We start from the raw sequence: 15,502 nt of genomic DNA, 5'->3' as shown, positions 1-15,502 counted from the left end.
CAACAGCAACAACAACAACAACAGGAAAGAACTGTGTAGCTTAGCTAAGTTACAAAGTATTGTGAGCTTGCCATTCTTGAATATGTTTGTAACATTGCTGGCCAACCTGCTTTACTATTTGCATTAGAATATTTACTTTTTAGAAATAGTACAGAGAGAGAAACTGGGGGGACTCTTGATAACTGCATGTAAATTGCAAATTGCAAATTTTGAGAGCTTGTGTATAGTGTTAACTTCTTGCTTTTGCTTTTATTTAAATAGTAGATGACAAGAGTGAAAGTGCAAAACATCCTGCTGGGAGCAATGTGATTTCCTCTGATATGGACTACAGAGCTGGCTCTTCCTTTGAGCTTTCTCCATCTGATAGCTCCGATGGAACTTATATGTGGGATGAAGAAGGGTTGGAGCCCATTGGAAGTGTCCATCCATGTGGAAGTTACGATTCTTCAGAAATGAATAGTATAGTAAGCATAACTTGTTTATTATTATTGGGATAGTACAGTGGTACCTCTGATTACATATTTATTCGTTCCGGAGGTATGTTCTTAACCTGAAACTGTTCTTAACCTGAAGCGCCACTTTAGCTAATGGGACCTCCTGCTGCGCCGCCAGAGCATGATTTCTGTTCTTATCCTGAAGCAAAGTTCTTAACCTGAAGTTTTATTTCTGGGTTAGCGGAGTATGTAACCTGAAGCGTATGTAACCCGAGGTACCACTGTATTCAAAAGCAGTTATGGTAACTTTCTGCAAGGCTCACGGTAGCCTAGTTCACCTGCAACCTTAAATTTATAGTCTTAAAATAAGACTGCTTTAACAAAGATGAATGCTTTGTTGCTCCCCTGTTCGTAGTTTGACATTATGCACAACCTGAGCTTGTGCTGATTTGACAGACCTTGGTTTCTGCTCTTAGTTTGGGTTTGCACATGACGAACCAAGCTTTGGCTTGTTTAGTCACCCAGTGACACAAGAGGTAAAATGCTTGTGTTTATTTAATTAGAGTTTAACTTAAAGGGAGTATGGCATCCTTTGTAAATAGGCAACACAATTCTGATTCAGGTGAAATGAGACCATTTGCTGACTATCTGATTTAAATCATGAAATGATGTAGAAACAAGTTCCTGCTTGCAATTTGATACAGTAAGCCTGGAACTTGTGTGCTTTTAACAAATGTGCATTCAGCTTTATGGGTGTGACATTTTTTTTACGGGGGTTGGGGTTACTGGAAAAATGACTTTGATAATCCCACCCTCCATTGAACCCAATGTTTTAACTACATGGAATTTTGGCTTTAGGCACAATCCCTGGAATGTAACCCCCATGTAAATTGCAGCCTTACCTTGCTGAAATTCAGTTTTTAAAGTGATAACCAATAGAACAGTAGTGTGTTAATTTAAAATCTGGAATTATAGATTGGAAATAGTTGGAATCAGAGCTGCAGGTTTTCATTATTATTACTACTATGTATTTATACCCCATCTTTTTCCCTGGTAGCCTCAAGGTAGTTTAGTCACCTGAAGTATGTACTCATAAATGTAGCAAAGTCATATATGATGCAGAGGATATTTTGTATCTTTGTGAATGGTTGTCTGCATTTAACATTCTTCAACTAGTGTCCTCAATTACGTGAAAATGAAACAGAAATATAAGCTTTTGGTTAGAACAGGTACTGTAGAATTATTTCCATTAAGAAACACTTCCCACAGTAGCAGTTGCTTCTGTTGTTGGGATAGGTAGAATGTGGTATTGGGTTTAGAATTTAGGAAGAATAAACTTTTTAAATAAACTTCTCAAAATTCTAGCCCTTATTGCTGCAATGATATCATAATAATAATAATAATAGTAATAATAATAATAAACCTTAATTGTCACTATACCACCTGTGTGCAGTGAAGTTAAACTTGCTGAAATTAAATATGCTGAAATGTTTGTGGGCAATGCCAGCTGATATATCAGAAGCTGAAGAAATGGCTAAAATTTCCCATGCCTGGAGGTGGGCATTGTCTGGAGAGCAGAATGGCTTTACATAATCTAGAAAATGTGCTTTTGTTCAGTTTGTATAACTTATATAGTGTGCTGAATTTGGATTTCCTAGGTCGAGAATTGTAATTTAGTGTAAAAGTAAATGCAACTGTGAATAGCTCTTCTAAAGCAGGGTTCTGAGATCCAACTGTGAAAAATTGCACAACTTCCAATTGCTTCCTGCATTTGCTTTTTAGTGGTTATCTCCTTGTATTCTGTGGTTTCAGCTGCTGCATAAGGCACTGTGCTTGTTTCCTCTTACCACAGGAGAGCTTCTAGCTGCAATTGAATGGTCTGCTTGAAGTTGCAGATGGGCTGCGTTGTAGCTGCCTTTGGCTAATCATCAAAGAAAATATTTAAAACAAAACTGGCAATGATGATACCTGGAGAAAAGTGAAAAATATCTTGCAACTTTAATATAATTCATTTCACTAAGCCACATTGTTAAACTCTGATTTAGATTACTTATAAAGACTGCAAGATGTGTTGCCTGTATAAATTCTTTTGATTTTTTTCAGAGGGACAAATTCTGGATAAAGATCTTTCAAATATAATGTTGTAGGGGAAAATATTCTGTACTTGAAGACAGACAAAAAGAAATTAATTTTCTCTATAAATCTCCCTGTCCTTTTAGCAGTGCTTTCACTTTTTCTTTTCTAAGAGTCTGTCTCTTTACTTAAAGAAATCTGAAATCATCTTTATATTTTTAGTACTATAAATATATGTGTAACCTGCTCTGAACTCTGAAGATCAGGCAGGAGAGAAATTCAGATAAATGTACCTCCAAGATTTGTTTGATAGTCATTATGCCTAAAATATATTTCACTTTGAAAGTATATATTGAAATTCTCAAGTCTAGCAAGATTAGTTTGGTTTCCCAGGCAACAGGAGGTCTTTATTTGGCTAACCACAACTGCATTTCTGTAAGGCTGAGTAAAATTCCTAGAGCTCTTGTTCAGCTGAAACTCCCTGTTGTAGAGATCAAAGAGAATAAATCTGTTGCTTAAGTATTTATCTCCTTCGAGAGCGTATCTTTTTCTTTTCGTGAAACCTGTAGATTTTTGTAGTAAAACCACAATGACTGACTCTTGTTCATAGTATGAAATATAAATGGGTTTGGAAGGGGTGACAGTTTGAGTTTGAAATTTCATGTAAGAAGCAATAGCCTATGTAATGTTACCTGAAGCTGTGCTTAGTTGTCTGATGCTTGTAAATATCTGCAATCAAAATGTGTTAAGGTGTATGAAAAAATGCAGGCATTTAATAATAGATTTGGAATGGATCATTTAGTCCAATCTCTTGCACCCTGATAGACGGTTGTCCAGCCTTTGCTTAAATATCTTCATTAAAGTAGGCTCTTACATTGTCAAACAGCTCTTATTGTTAGGAAGTTTCTCTAATGGTCCTGTTTACACTCTGGTGCCGCTTGCCAGCTCCCCAAAGGCAATAGTTTGGCCACTAGGAGAACAGGATGCTGGACTAGATGGGCCTTCAGCCTGATCAAGCAAGGCTCTTTTTACATTATTTAGCTGAAATCTGGTTTCCATTTCCACATGTTAGTTCTAGTCTTGTCCTAGAGAGTAACCGAGAGCTAGCCTGCTCTACTTTCTGCATGACAATATCACCATCCTGTTTCTGCCAGCTAAACATATCCAGCTGTTCCTCATGTGATTTAGTTTCTAGATTCTTCACCATCCTGGTCACCTTCCTCTGGACATGCTGCAGATTGTCAGTGTTCTCCTTAAAAGGCAGTGTCCAGAGCTGAGCATAGTACTTCACATCTGGTCTGCTTAGCAGAGAATAGTGTGTTTCTGTCAATGTTGACGGTGATTGCATTTGTTATTTTACCAACCTCTTTGAACTGCTAGCTTTATCTTGTGACTAATTTAGACAAATATTTTCAAAGTACTGCTGCAAAGCTAGGTTTATTCCCTTCCTATATTTGTGTATTTGATTCTTGGTACCTAAATGCAGGATTTTATTTTTATCTCTGCTGAATTTTATCATATTGGTTTGGATCCAGTGTTCCAACCAAGCTAAATGCAAGCTGCATGTTTGATAAGCTTCCCCTCTACTTTGACCAAGTCATTTGTAAAAATGTTGAACAGCATAGGGCCTAAGGCAGAGCCCTATGCCATTCCAATGAAAGCCTTCCTTGAGCTTGACCAAGTCATTAATGAGCACCAACTGGGTACAGTTGTTCAACCAGCTGTGGATCTACCCAAGACTTGTATCATCTAACCCATATTTTACTAGCTTGTCAACAAGGATATTGTGCAAATTTTGTAATGGTGATAGCTGTTTTAGAGTACATTAGTCATTTTATGAGATAGTAGCTCTCTCCATTTGAAGAATCCCTTAAAAATAAACATATAATCTTAACTCTCTTTGTAAAGTTGGTTGAATTCTCTGTGGTGCTGAATATCTAGTGCTCTTCTTGGTAATTTCATGAATGGAGGCTAGATGGCAGTATAAGAGCATAATGTGATGGTTTAAAAATCCTTCAAATCATGTCTGGTGGACAGCTTTCATGGTGCCTCCTTTATTCTTTATGTAATTGAATATAAAAATACAGTATTAAATGCAAATATCAGCAGTTGTATCTACTTTCATTTGCCATAGTGAAAGTGTCTGCCATACGTATCATAATTATTTGCACAGAAGTTAGCATGCTTGCCATAGCTTTCCAATGAGTAAAATACTGAAAAACTTACCAGGTACAACGTATCATTAGTATGGTGTTAGTTCCACTTAAATGACACTGCCTATATTTTATATCTGGTGATAGTGGCTATTTGGAGCTATTGCACTATTTTTAGTGTGTCATTTATTTATTTATAACAGTTCTGCCCTGCCAGCCCACTGCAAGGACTTCACTAATTTAATTTTGCTTTTCATACCATGAAATTTAATCATGTAAATTTACTATGTGTTCTTTGCTGGACTTTGTGAATTTACATATTTAAATATTTGCTCTGCATATTTTGCTCCCATTGTATATAACAAATTGCATTTTCAGTACCTTTGTTTTCCATTTAATTTAGAAATAGAGAATACTTCCCATAATGCAAATTTTAATACTTCTATATTAGCAGATTAAGTGTTTTGTAATAAGCTGCTAGACTTTGCATAAGCAAATGTATTGATAATATTAATATTTTTTAAAAGCTGCTCAAAGGAACTTAAAATTTAATATTTCCTTTCTGTGATCTTGCTGTGAAGCAAGTTTTGGTTTTGCTGATGTCCTAAACTAGATCATGTTCATGTTTCTGTTCCCAGCTTTCTGGGTTCAATTCAACTAAGGTTTTGGATAGGTGGAGCAAGGTTTGCTAATGCATTGGGACTTTCTCCCCTCTCTCTGTGCGCTCCTCACACTCCCAAAACTCTTCTGCAACCCCCCCCCCATTTAGCTGGTGTGGGGTTACACAAGGGGTGGAGGTGGGGAGTCCTGTTGTACAAGCGGAGTTCATTTTGCTCTTACATACCCCCCTTAACATTGGCTGGATCTAGACACATCAAAGTGTTTCAGTTTAAAGCGTAAATTTAAACAGGGAAAACAGGTAGAGAAAAACGGGACACTACATTGCCATCCGGTGGCACCATGTTATATCCCACATACAACACATAAAAATCGCTTTTTCTTTACCAGTCTAGCTGAGTCCACTATATTGAACTCCACCCTACGTATCTAGTGTGTGAGTGTATATATATATACACACACACACACACACACACACATATATATATACATATGTGCTATAGGTTTCCTGAAAGTTGTTTGAAGAGACAAGTATTAAATTAAGTACGGTGTTTGGGGGTTAAGGTTTCTGTTGGGGAAGAAAGAGTAGATTTTGTGCTACTGGTAGACTGCTGGGCAATTTCTGCTTGACCACCTAACAATTAGGTCCTAACACCTACTGGCAGCTGGGATTTTTCTGAAGAATGTTGGACTATGTAGGCATTGATTTTACCCACCAGCAAGGAAAGGGTACACAGTACAGTGGTGCCTCTGGTTATGAATGGGATCCGTTCTGGAACTTTGTTCGTAACCCGTGATGTGCATAACCTGAAGTGCCGCGTCTGTGCATGTGCACAGCGTGATTCTGCGTTTCTGCGCATGCGTGTGGCGTCATTTGACGCGTCTGCACATGCGTGAACCGCCGAACCCGGAAGTAACGCATTCCGTTATTTCCAGGTTCGGTGCATTCGTGACCCGTGTTGTAGGCATCCTGAAGCATTCGTAACAAGAGGTATGACTGTACCACATAACACAGATTAGTTTTGCCTTAACTGCTGAGAGGGCATACTTGAGGTCTCTTGTTTCATAACATAAGATGCATCTTTGAACCATAGCAATTCTAGTCTGTTTATTGTTGTTTTTGAAGAAAATACCAAGCAAGAACTAAAGTCTGTCTGTCCCTACCTTACAGGATGTTATCAAACTACAGTATAGTTGTATTCCTGGTATATTTTTGTGTATTTCAGGAAATGGGTGTGCTATGAACTAAGTATATCCCTTAGTAGTGGTAGTAAATGTGCATTTTATGTCAGTAATGCTAATGCTTTTTTTAAAAAAAGATCATCTATAAGTATATTTGTCATCTCAGTCTGTTCATTAAATTTGGGCCTTAGATATTATATAACATGTAAAACAAAGACAGCATTGTAAGTGTTGTTTTCCATTCTTCTCATAGACGTTATACACTGGATAGCTGTCCTCCTTTTTCTTTCTTTTAAATCTCTAGTATGTAGTATGTATGCATTCATTCTCAAATTTGGTTTTAAAGAGCTTGATTATATTACTCGGAAACCTTGAGAACTGCTAACGAACGTTGTTTAACCTTCTCTAGATTATCTATATTTTCATGTTGAATGTGGGACTGCTTCCCAGATTCAGAGTACAATGGTACCTCAGGTTAAGTACTTAATTCGTTCTGGAGGTCCGTTCTTAACCTGAAACTGTTCTTAACCTGAAGCACCACTTTAGCTAATGGGGCCTCCTGCTGCCACTGCGCCGCCAGAGCACAATTTCTGTTCTTATTCTGAAGCAAAGTTCTTAACCTGAAGCGTTATTTCTGGGTTAGTGGAGTTTGTAACCTGAAGCGTATGTAACCCAAGGTACCACTGTAATGGTGTTGGTTTGTTGCTGTTCAAAACCAAAACTGCATTGTCTGCATTTTGTTTCCAAACTTAGCAAAGCTTGGTGATTGCCTTTGGCAACAAAATAAAATAGAGGGTTGTAGAAGGCACGCCCTGCCACGCTGAGCAAATATGAGCCTATAAAGAGAAATGTGGGAGGAATCAAAGTAGAAGAGAACCCGGAGAATGAATAATACTGCTGCAGTTGGCACTGACCTATATGTTTAAATCTTACAAGCTAGTGAAAAGTAACCATATTGATAGAAACCATCCCAGTTCACACACTCCATGCAGAACTAGTATAAAAATGTAGAGATGGAGGTTGAGGTTTCAGTATACATTCTGTGGGCAGAAGCCAGTGGAAAGTTCTCCTTCACAAGTGTTTTTGAAAAGAACTAGGGAAGTTTTGCAAAAGCATCCCTTTAATTTTAATTACATGTGTGCTAGAGACATACCCTTTTATCCGTATGTTCTAAACATGTATAATTTTTTTTGAACTTCATGCACTCATTCTTTTAGGATGGGTGGGGAGAATAAATTGTTTCTTGAAGAAATGGAATCACATTCTAGTGCAGAGGATAGAAATCTAATGAGTTCTTTTAATTTGTTTAAAAAAGGAGCATGTGCTAATATTTTTGATAACAGCATTACAAGCAATATGAATGCTTGTTATTACAGATGAATTATTATTGTGGTTAGTTATTGCCTTCACATTTGTATAGGCTAGCTGTCTTACACCTAATATCTGGCACGTGCATAGCTACCATGGAGAGCAAATGTGTGCTAAATCTCCCTAATTTTTGGTTTTTGTGTTGTCTAAATGAATTAAATTTGTTAAATTGGAAGAGACTTTTTTTTGTCCAAATAAATTATTCTCTAATATTTACTTCAGCAAATCCTTCATGGATGTTTTTGTTTGTTTTTTGCTTGCTTGTCTGAGTCAATAGGATGATGGAGGGATGGTGGCTTCAAATGCTAATAGCACTTCTTTGTCACCATGACAACAGGCATACTGACCTATGTGATTGTTTAGTTGGCTTCAGGGAGACTGGAGATGTTAAGGCAATGTCAGTGGTTGCTGCTTCCTGATTGGACAGCTAGTTGATTAAGGTTAGAAGGACTCCCTGACTTACCACATGGTTTTTATGGTAGCTGCAATAGTAAGCCTAAGTTGTGGAGCATTTTTACACTTAATCATCTTCCTTTTTTCATTCTTAAAGGTATGAATGCTGTTACATTGTGCTAATTGTGTTACCTGGGTAGGAGTTAAATTGTGTGATGTTCTGAGTCTGATAGCTCAAAACATAACAACATAAAATTCTATATATCAAAATCATTCTAGTTGCCCCCCTCCTTTTTGAGGAGATAATATCACTTTTGGGTTTGCTAGTCAAGCCTTACTTTTGTGTAACTTTCTGACTTGTTTCAGGTAATGGTTGTAAGGCAATGGGGGGAGAACAAAACCTTGTCTGCCAGTCCTTCATTTATTTGCGTGCAGGATATCACTAAGCTTGACACTATGGCATGGCCAAATGACTGACAGGTGGAGAGCTGTACCCACCTAGTAAAGTGGCCTGTGGGATTGCTCACTTTTAGCTGGCCTAGCTATCCCTGAAGTTTCCCTTACCCTCTGCATCTGGCAATTTACATCTGTAGATGGATCTGCTGTAGCCATTGGAATGATTATTCTGTCCCTCTGCGTGACCAGCATTGCAGCTGTTCAGGCAGGCAGGTCTAATATCTGCTCTGGTTCCTTTCTACGCCTTGGTTTCTAAACCTGTCTATTTTTTATGTGGAAGATACAGCACCATAAAACTATTGTATTATAAGAAAGGGAAGGGAAGCTAGCTCTCCTGGTACTTCCAGGAGCTTGAAAAGATGATACACCTTGGCTTGGAGCATGGTAATTTCACTTTGGTGTTCTGATGTGTGAGACAGTTGGAGAGTCAATGAAATGTTTATTTCAAAAGACACATAGTTAAATTTAAACTGGAGAGACAGACACAAACGTGCACATCTTGTAGCAGGTATTTTTTATTTTCTTGTAGGATATTTTGAATAATCTTGATTCATGCGATCTTGAAGATGATGATCTTATGCTCGATGTTGACTTACCTGAAGATGCACCCTGTGATAATGGTTAGTGAAATAATTTGAATATGTCTTAAATGCTTTATTGCAACTTCCCTTCCTCTGGCTACTTTGGTTGCCCATTTCTCTTTGTCTCTTTCCTTGCCAACTACTACTGTCATTTCCTGAACTTGGGAAACATCCACAGCAACACAGAGCCCCTGTGTTCAGCTTCATGTCTTTATTCAGGGGAAATTGCTGCTCCTACTACTGTAATACAGCTTCTAAAGCATCCTGTTCTGAAAACAGCATTTCCTTAAAACCTTTTTCAAACAGTTTATGAGTACTAATTTTACTTAGTGTCATAGCTTTCAGCTTTCAAAGTACTTTTAAGGAGAATTCTTGATGTGTTTTGAAATGCATATACTGGTAATAAGAGATTTTGTTAAGTAATCACATGCTTTTTTGTGTAAAAGCTCAGCCAGAGTATAAAAGTATTTTATACAAATACTTTTGGCTGTCTTAAGGTTAAGTTGTGAAAGCTGTTACATGTAGACAGAGTTCTAATATTTGTTGAAGAGTAGCTTTTAATATACAGTTGTGTTGAATGTTTAAATAGACCTTACTTTTATACTTGTTAGATTCTTCATAAAAAGTTTATTAAATAAGTTTGTTAGAATAGTTCATAGGGCTGTATTTTACTTGTTACATTTTGGAGTCTGTGAGGGAACTTGCGCTCTATTTATAGCAACCGTTCTAGTGCAGCAAGTATGTTCTCAGTGAGCAAGGCGGTAGTTCTAAATCACAGGGTCAAATTGGGCTCATTTCCCAACAATACGCAAGCAGGGAATGAGCAGGAAGGAAGGCCTGTTTACCACGGTCTTATGCAAAACTATGTCTGAGTAGGCAGTAGAATAAGACTGCTCAGTTTTATGAAAAGCTTCTCGTAGTTGAGGCCTGACAATGTGAGGAGAAAGTGTCTCGGTAAGTAGAAAGCCTAAAGGATTTCTTGAAACTTTTCCTTCCTGGCAGTATTTTTATTTTTATTTTTATTTTTTTTACTTGGCTTTTAATAGCTTGTAAGTAGCTGCCAGCCACAGCTTTCACTAACTAATCTGTTGTTGTTGTTGCTCGTGCAAACTGAGAGATCTCTGAAATCTCATTTTCATTATATATGATAGAATGTATATGTTAAAACTTTTTTGTATTTAAAAAAGCTTTCTGTTTAAACATTCATATATCTATCTTGCCATAAAATGAAATGCTGTTTCTGTTGCTTTTAAAGGTTGCTCTTAAATCTTAGGATTCTGATGGCAAGGGAATTATTCATTACAACAAAAAATACTGCTGAATTCTGTCAGCATCAGTTTAAGTTTTGATGACTTCTTGTCTTTTGTGATTGAAGCAATAAGTTTCTTAACTGAAGTAGTAATTTGACTGTGTGGATGCACTTCTTTAAAACGTGTGTATCCTGCCTTTTGCTCTTGAACTGATAAACAACAGTAATTAAAGCCTCATCACAGTTTTATACAAATAATTAAAAGCACCAAATTAGCAGCAGTAGCAGTTGATAACACAAATTTATTGTACATCAGTTCCTGTACTTATTTCCGTACATCATTGTAAATCACTAATGAGTTATATCTGGCAGCCACTTTGCATTTCTGGGTGATCATATTTCTATTTAGATGAATATTGAAATAGTTTCTATTACCTATACAGTGGATTGTGAAAATATGAATCGTTATGAGCGGCCAGAAAGAAATATTCGACAGCAGAAGGAGGGGTTGTGGAAGAGGACACCACAGCGATGGAATGCCCAAGACCATTATCATCTTGGTCATACTGACCATTGTTCCCATAGTAGAAACGATCTGAACAGGTAAGGCCCTTACTTCTCACTCTTTTTTTTTTTTTTTGGTTAAAACTATCTATATCTATATCTATCTATCTATATTTGGAGATGGTGTTTAACACCAGTCAGATTAAATCAAATAAACAAGGATTATTTGGTGTATGTTGGAGGGGGTGCGAGAAAACGGGGGATTATGTTCACATGTGGTGGGGCTGTAAATATGTACAACTTTTTGGCAAAGGGTGTTTAAGGAGATAACAGAAATCATTGGGTTAAAGCCGACTGAAAATGCTTAGTGCTTGTAGTCTACAGTTTATATAATAGAAAAGGCTACTTTTTATTGCATATACATGTGCTGTTGAAAAACAAAGTATCCTTTTTTCTTTTTTATTTGAGCCCTATGCATAATTGATTGATTTAAGGATGGAGTTATAGCTGTAGTAATACTTGATTGGTATTAAAGATTTCAGAATGTGTCTCTTACTGTAGTACATCATAGGATTGTCTATTAAAACATTTCTAAAACACTTTTCAGGAGCTGCAACTATTTTGACTCTACTCCTGTCGGTCACCTTGAGGGATATGGAGCACCAAGCTTGTACCCACCTCTGAGAAGTTTGCCGCCAAACACTGTGATGCTGGATGAAATGACCCTTCGGCATATGGTTCAAGACTGCACATCTGTGAAAACTCAGTTATTAAAATTGAAAAGAATATTTAATCAGGTTAGCAAGTTTTTAACAACATGGGAATTGAAGGGACACTTGTCACTAGTTTGTGTTACGGTACTTGATGCTAATAAGTGTGTGTACATACACGCCACCATACCAACTGACCTAGCCCTTCTTTGATTCTAGTCTTTATTATCAAGTAAAACACTAGGGTGGCTTGGTGTTTTGTTTTTGTTTTTTTTAAATAGCAAGCAATTGTATTTCATTTGAATTAAATTGCTTCATTTGTGATCAGTGTTAGAAACTGAGATATGAAATCTAGGAGCTAAATGGCACCTTAAATGTAGGTTATGGGCGCAACAACTGAATGTCTAGGTGCACTCTTTTTATAACAAGAATACATAGCTGAAAATGCAGCTAAAATAGTATGTTCATTTTCCCCTGCCCCTGCCCACCCCCCTAATATTCTTAAGAGGGTCTCTTCTCCAGTCTTCAGAGAGTAGCTGGAAGTGGGGAGGCAGAAAAGTTCCTCCTTTTCTTCTACTCTACAGATTTAACCTGAAATTTTAAGCGCAGTACTGTGCCCAGTGCTCAGAAACTGCTTGTGCTAATGAAATTCCCTGTTGCAAAGGAGCCTAGAACAATGGGAGTTTCGAACACTGTTTATGATGTAATTGTGCTCAAGTCCATGGAAGTGAAGCAAAATCTTTTAGAATGCCCTATGTCACTGAAGGTCACTTTGTAAGTTCCCCTTCATGCAGGAGGGAGCAGAAGTACAGTACATGTTTTGCCGAATGTGTGATGTGGTTCTGTCATGGGGAGGAAATAAACCTGTTTACAGGGGTTAGATTAGATGTGAGGAACCTTTGGGCTTCCACATGTTGCTGAACTGTGACCCTCATCATCCCTGGCTATTGCCTATGTTTTCTGGAGCTGATGGGAGTTATAGTTCAACATCTGGAGGGCCAAGGGTTCCCTACACCTGCTTCAGATGAAATAATGGTGGTGATTGTTCTAACACTTCTCAACCAGATTTGTAGTGCTCATATTTCTATGGTGTTAATTCGCATGCATATGGATTGTTTTTCTTTTGATTATATTTCGAAAAAGAAAAGGGTGTGATTGTTAGAGAGACTAGCATACATAGCTTTATTGATAGGATCATGCAAAGCTTTAGTCAAATACTGGTAATTGAAAATGTGAAAGTTAAATTGAGTGTTAACCTAATTGTTCTGGACTGGATTTGCAAATATCTAGTCTAAGCCTCGTTAGAGAGAGGCAGGCTTTTTTCAGAAGTTCTTTGCGAAAACAATAACCGTAAACGTCATCCCTTTTTCCTGCCCATAACTGTCTTGGCTCAGCCTTTCTATTTTTGTACCTGTGAATAACACACCTGACTTTCCTAAGTACAAAAGGACTTCAGCTTCAAGAAACCCTACCTAGTAATGGACACTCTAGCTGCCCTCCCTCTAGTCAGGTCCTCTGGCAAGTAGAGTACTGCTGTTAGCTACAGAGCAGCCTGGATGGAAAGGCAGGACGCTCCTTCCTTTAGGAGCTGTGCTTCCAGGGTGCTTGTGTATGTAAAGCACTGCTCTTAAGTGCCAGTCTGCTGTATTATTATTATTATTATTATTATTATTATTATTATTCGGTTACTCACCTGGTAAACCACTGTCTCAAGGCCATTTACATGTAAGATAATTAAAAACACAAAAACAACAGATACATTTAAAACAATACTAAAACCCCAACAAATGGGCACTCATGGTAAAGACCCATTTATCCAGCTGGGAAAGCCTGCCGGAACAAAAATAGGCTTCCTCCTACGCATCTTTCCCTCTCAATTACAGCTGTGTCTAAGAGCACTACATAGTGAGGGAACAGTTTTCAGTACCTGCTCTTCAAACTGCTTTTTCTTGGGGAAAGTGAAATAAAACATCACATCATTGTGCCCCCAAGTCTAATGTGTGCTGCTAGTACAAATTATGGTACACTGATAAAATGTATGATTAATTGAAATCTTCCATTTTCTAACATATCAGTGCAGTGCTGGCTTTGTAGAGAAATTTCGCTTATTACAGTTATGATGTCACTAATGATGAGGTCCCAACATTCTTAGTTCTTAAAGGCAACTAAGTAGTCGATGGTGATTATGTATCTTTCAGCTAGTCTGGGAAGTATAAGAAGAATTCAATATATGCCATGTAGACGGAAAATAAAATTGGGAAAAAAGGTTGTTTTCAAATACTCAGAATATTTTAAAGGGGGCTTTTTTAATTAAAGTAACCATATGTAACCAGGTCTTTTTTGCATGCAACAACGTGCTATACTGTATGTGTCCTATCAAGCTAGGGATATAGTGTAACAACCTATTATGTGTGGATCCTGGCTGGAAATTGTGATATTCAGTTTGCTGTTGCACTCCAGTGAGAACTAGGCCTTAATCCTGCCTCTGGACTATACCGCTTCAAACTGCAGGTGGGGGGTGCTCACATGATTGAATGTCTTCCTGTATATAGAAAACTAGCATGCCAAGGAGAAGATGTAGATACAAGCCCTATCCCCAAACACCTTTTTTAAACATTCATTTTTATTGTTTTTTTATACCAGTTGGTGCACTGTAAATAGAAAACAGTAGAATACTTCAAAAAGTAAACTGTAGAATACTTCATGAAGTGAACATCACTTGTGGTGGAAATATTTTGAATGGAGGAACCCCCCCCCCTTTAGTGGTGCAGCCAAAACACAGATTTACAATCTCAATCTTACCCAATCTGTTGCACTAATATAACCAAAGTGTGCCTAGTTACACATAGGAAATAGTTTAAATATAAGCTTCACTTTTCTGTAGTTCAGCAGCCTTCTAGGATGCAAGATTCCTGTAAATCCCTGAACCAAAAAAAGTTTTGGTGAAAGTGGAATGGTATAACATCCCATAGCTATGTGACCTTTTTATAATTATTCAGCAAACAAACTAGAAGTAACAAATTAAGTTCCAGCCCTTATAATTCTTGAATAAATCATTGTGTGTGGTCTAGGCATTAAGAAACACTTTCTTTCATCTCTCTCTCCCTCTCTCAAAGCAATTTCATAATAAACCTAATATTTAACAAGTTGAATACTGCTAGGGGGGGAGTTTCTTTGAAGATGGATACCATAAATTGTTTGACAATTTCAGGAACCTACAGATTCTTAGTGCTGAGAAACCAAATTGAAAAGTAAAATCAGTGCATACAATTTATTAGCTGATCTCAATATCTAGTTTTGGAAATCTGTGTTTGAAATAAAATTCTGATAAGATGGAACCATTTGGAAACTACCAGATCTCCCAAGGTCTGTTCAAAATGTCAGGAATTAGTAGTATTTATCATTCAAATACTATAGGATTTAGGTGCTCAAATAAATGGAAACCTTTCTCTTCTTGCAGAATGATGAAAATGTATCACTCCACAACATCACATTTTCACTTCCTTCAAGTCCAGAACTGCAGGAGCCTGAGCCAGTTTATAAGGTAAACCAGCCGTGCTTATTTCAGAGTTGACCCTTTTGAATGAAGGAGCTAAGGGAAAAACCTCAAGTGTGTAGGTCAGCACTATTATTTATTTATTTATTTAAAGAATTATCTTTAAATAAATAAATAGGTGTGACAAGGAGAGGTGTCCCTTTAAATTTTTCTTTCTTTGCAAAGCAGCTGCAAACTCGGCAGACTGTCTTGAGAGATAAGAATTGTGATGGAAAAACTGGGCAA

The 15,502-nt window shown here is 37.4% G+C and overlaps 1 protein-coding gene across 9 annotated transcripts in view; it reads left to right on the top strand.

Annotated features, from left to right (window-relative positions):
- Positions 1–15,502, top strand: part of CCSER2 (coiled-coil serine rich protein 2) — a 47,541-nt gene that overhangs the window by 11,042 nt on the left and 20,997 nt on the right. For 6 of the 9 annotated variants that reach the window (XM_033148834.1, XM_033148831.1, XM_033148832.1 and 3 more), the window contains 5 exons: positions 262–464; positions 9,207–9,297; positions 10,951–11,110; positions 11,619–11,808; positions 15,182–15,265. In XM_033148834.1, coding sequence (XP_033004725.1) covers positions 262–464; positions 9,207–9,297; positions 10,951–11,110; positions 11,619–11,808; positions 15,182–15,265 — 728 coding nt within the window. Of the gene's footprint in view, positions 1–261; positions 465–9,206; positions 9,298–9,929; positions 10,213–10,950; positions 11,111–11,618; positions 11,809–15,181; positions 15,266–15,502 lie in introns of those variants that run through there. The other 3 variants (XM_033148835.1, XM_033148833.1, XM_033148840.1) reach the window with 2 other exon arrangements.

This window comes from Lacerta agilis, chromosome 5 (genome assembly GCF_009819535.1).
Source record: "Lacerta agilis isolate rLacAgi1 chromosome 5, rLacAgi1.pri, whole genome shotgun sequence".
In the NCBI taxonomy this organism is placed as follows: Eukaryota; Metazoa; Chordata; class Lepidosauria; order Squamata; family Lacertidae; genus Lacerta; species Lacerta agilis.
This window is presented reverse-complemented; position numbering and strand designations above follow the sequence as displayed.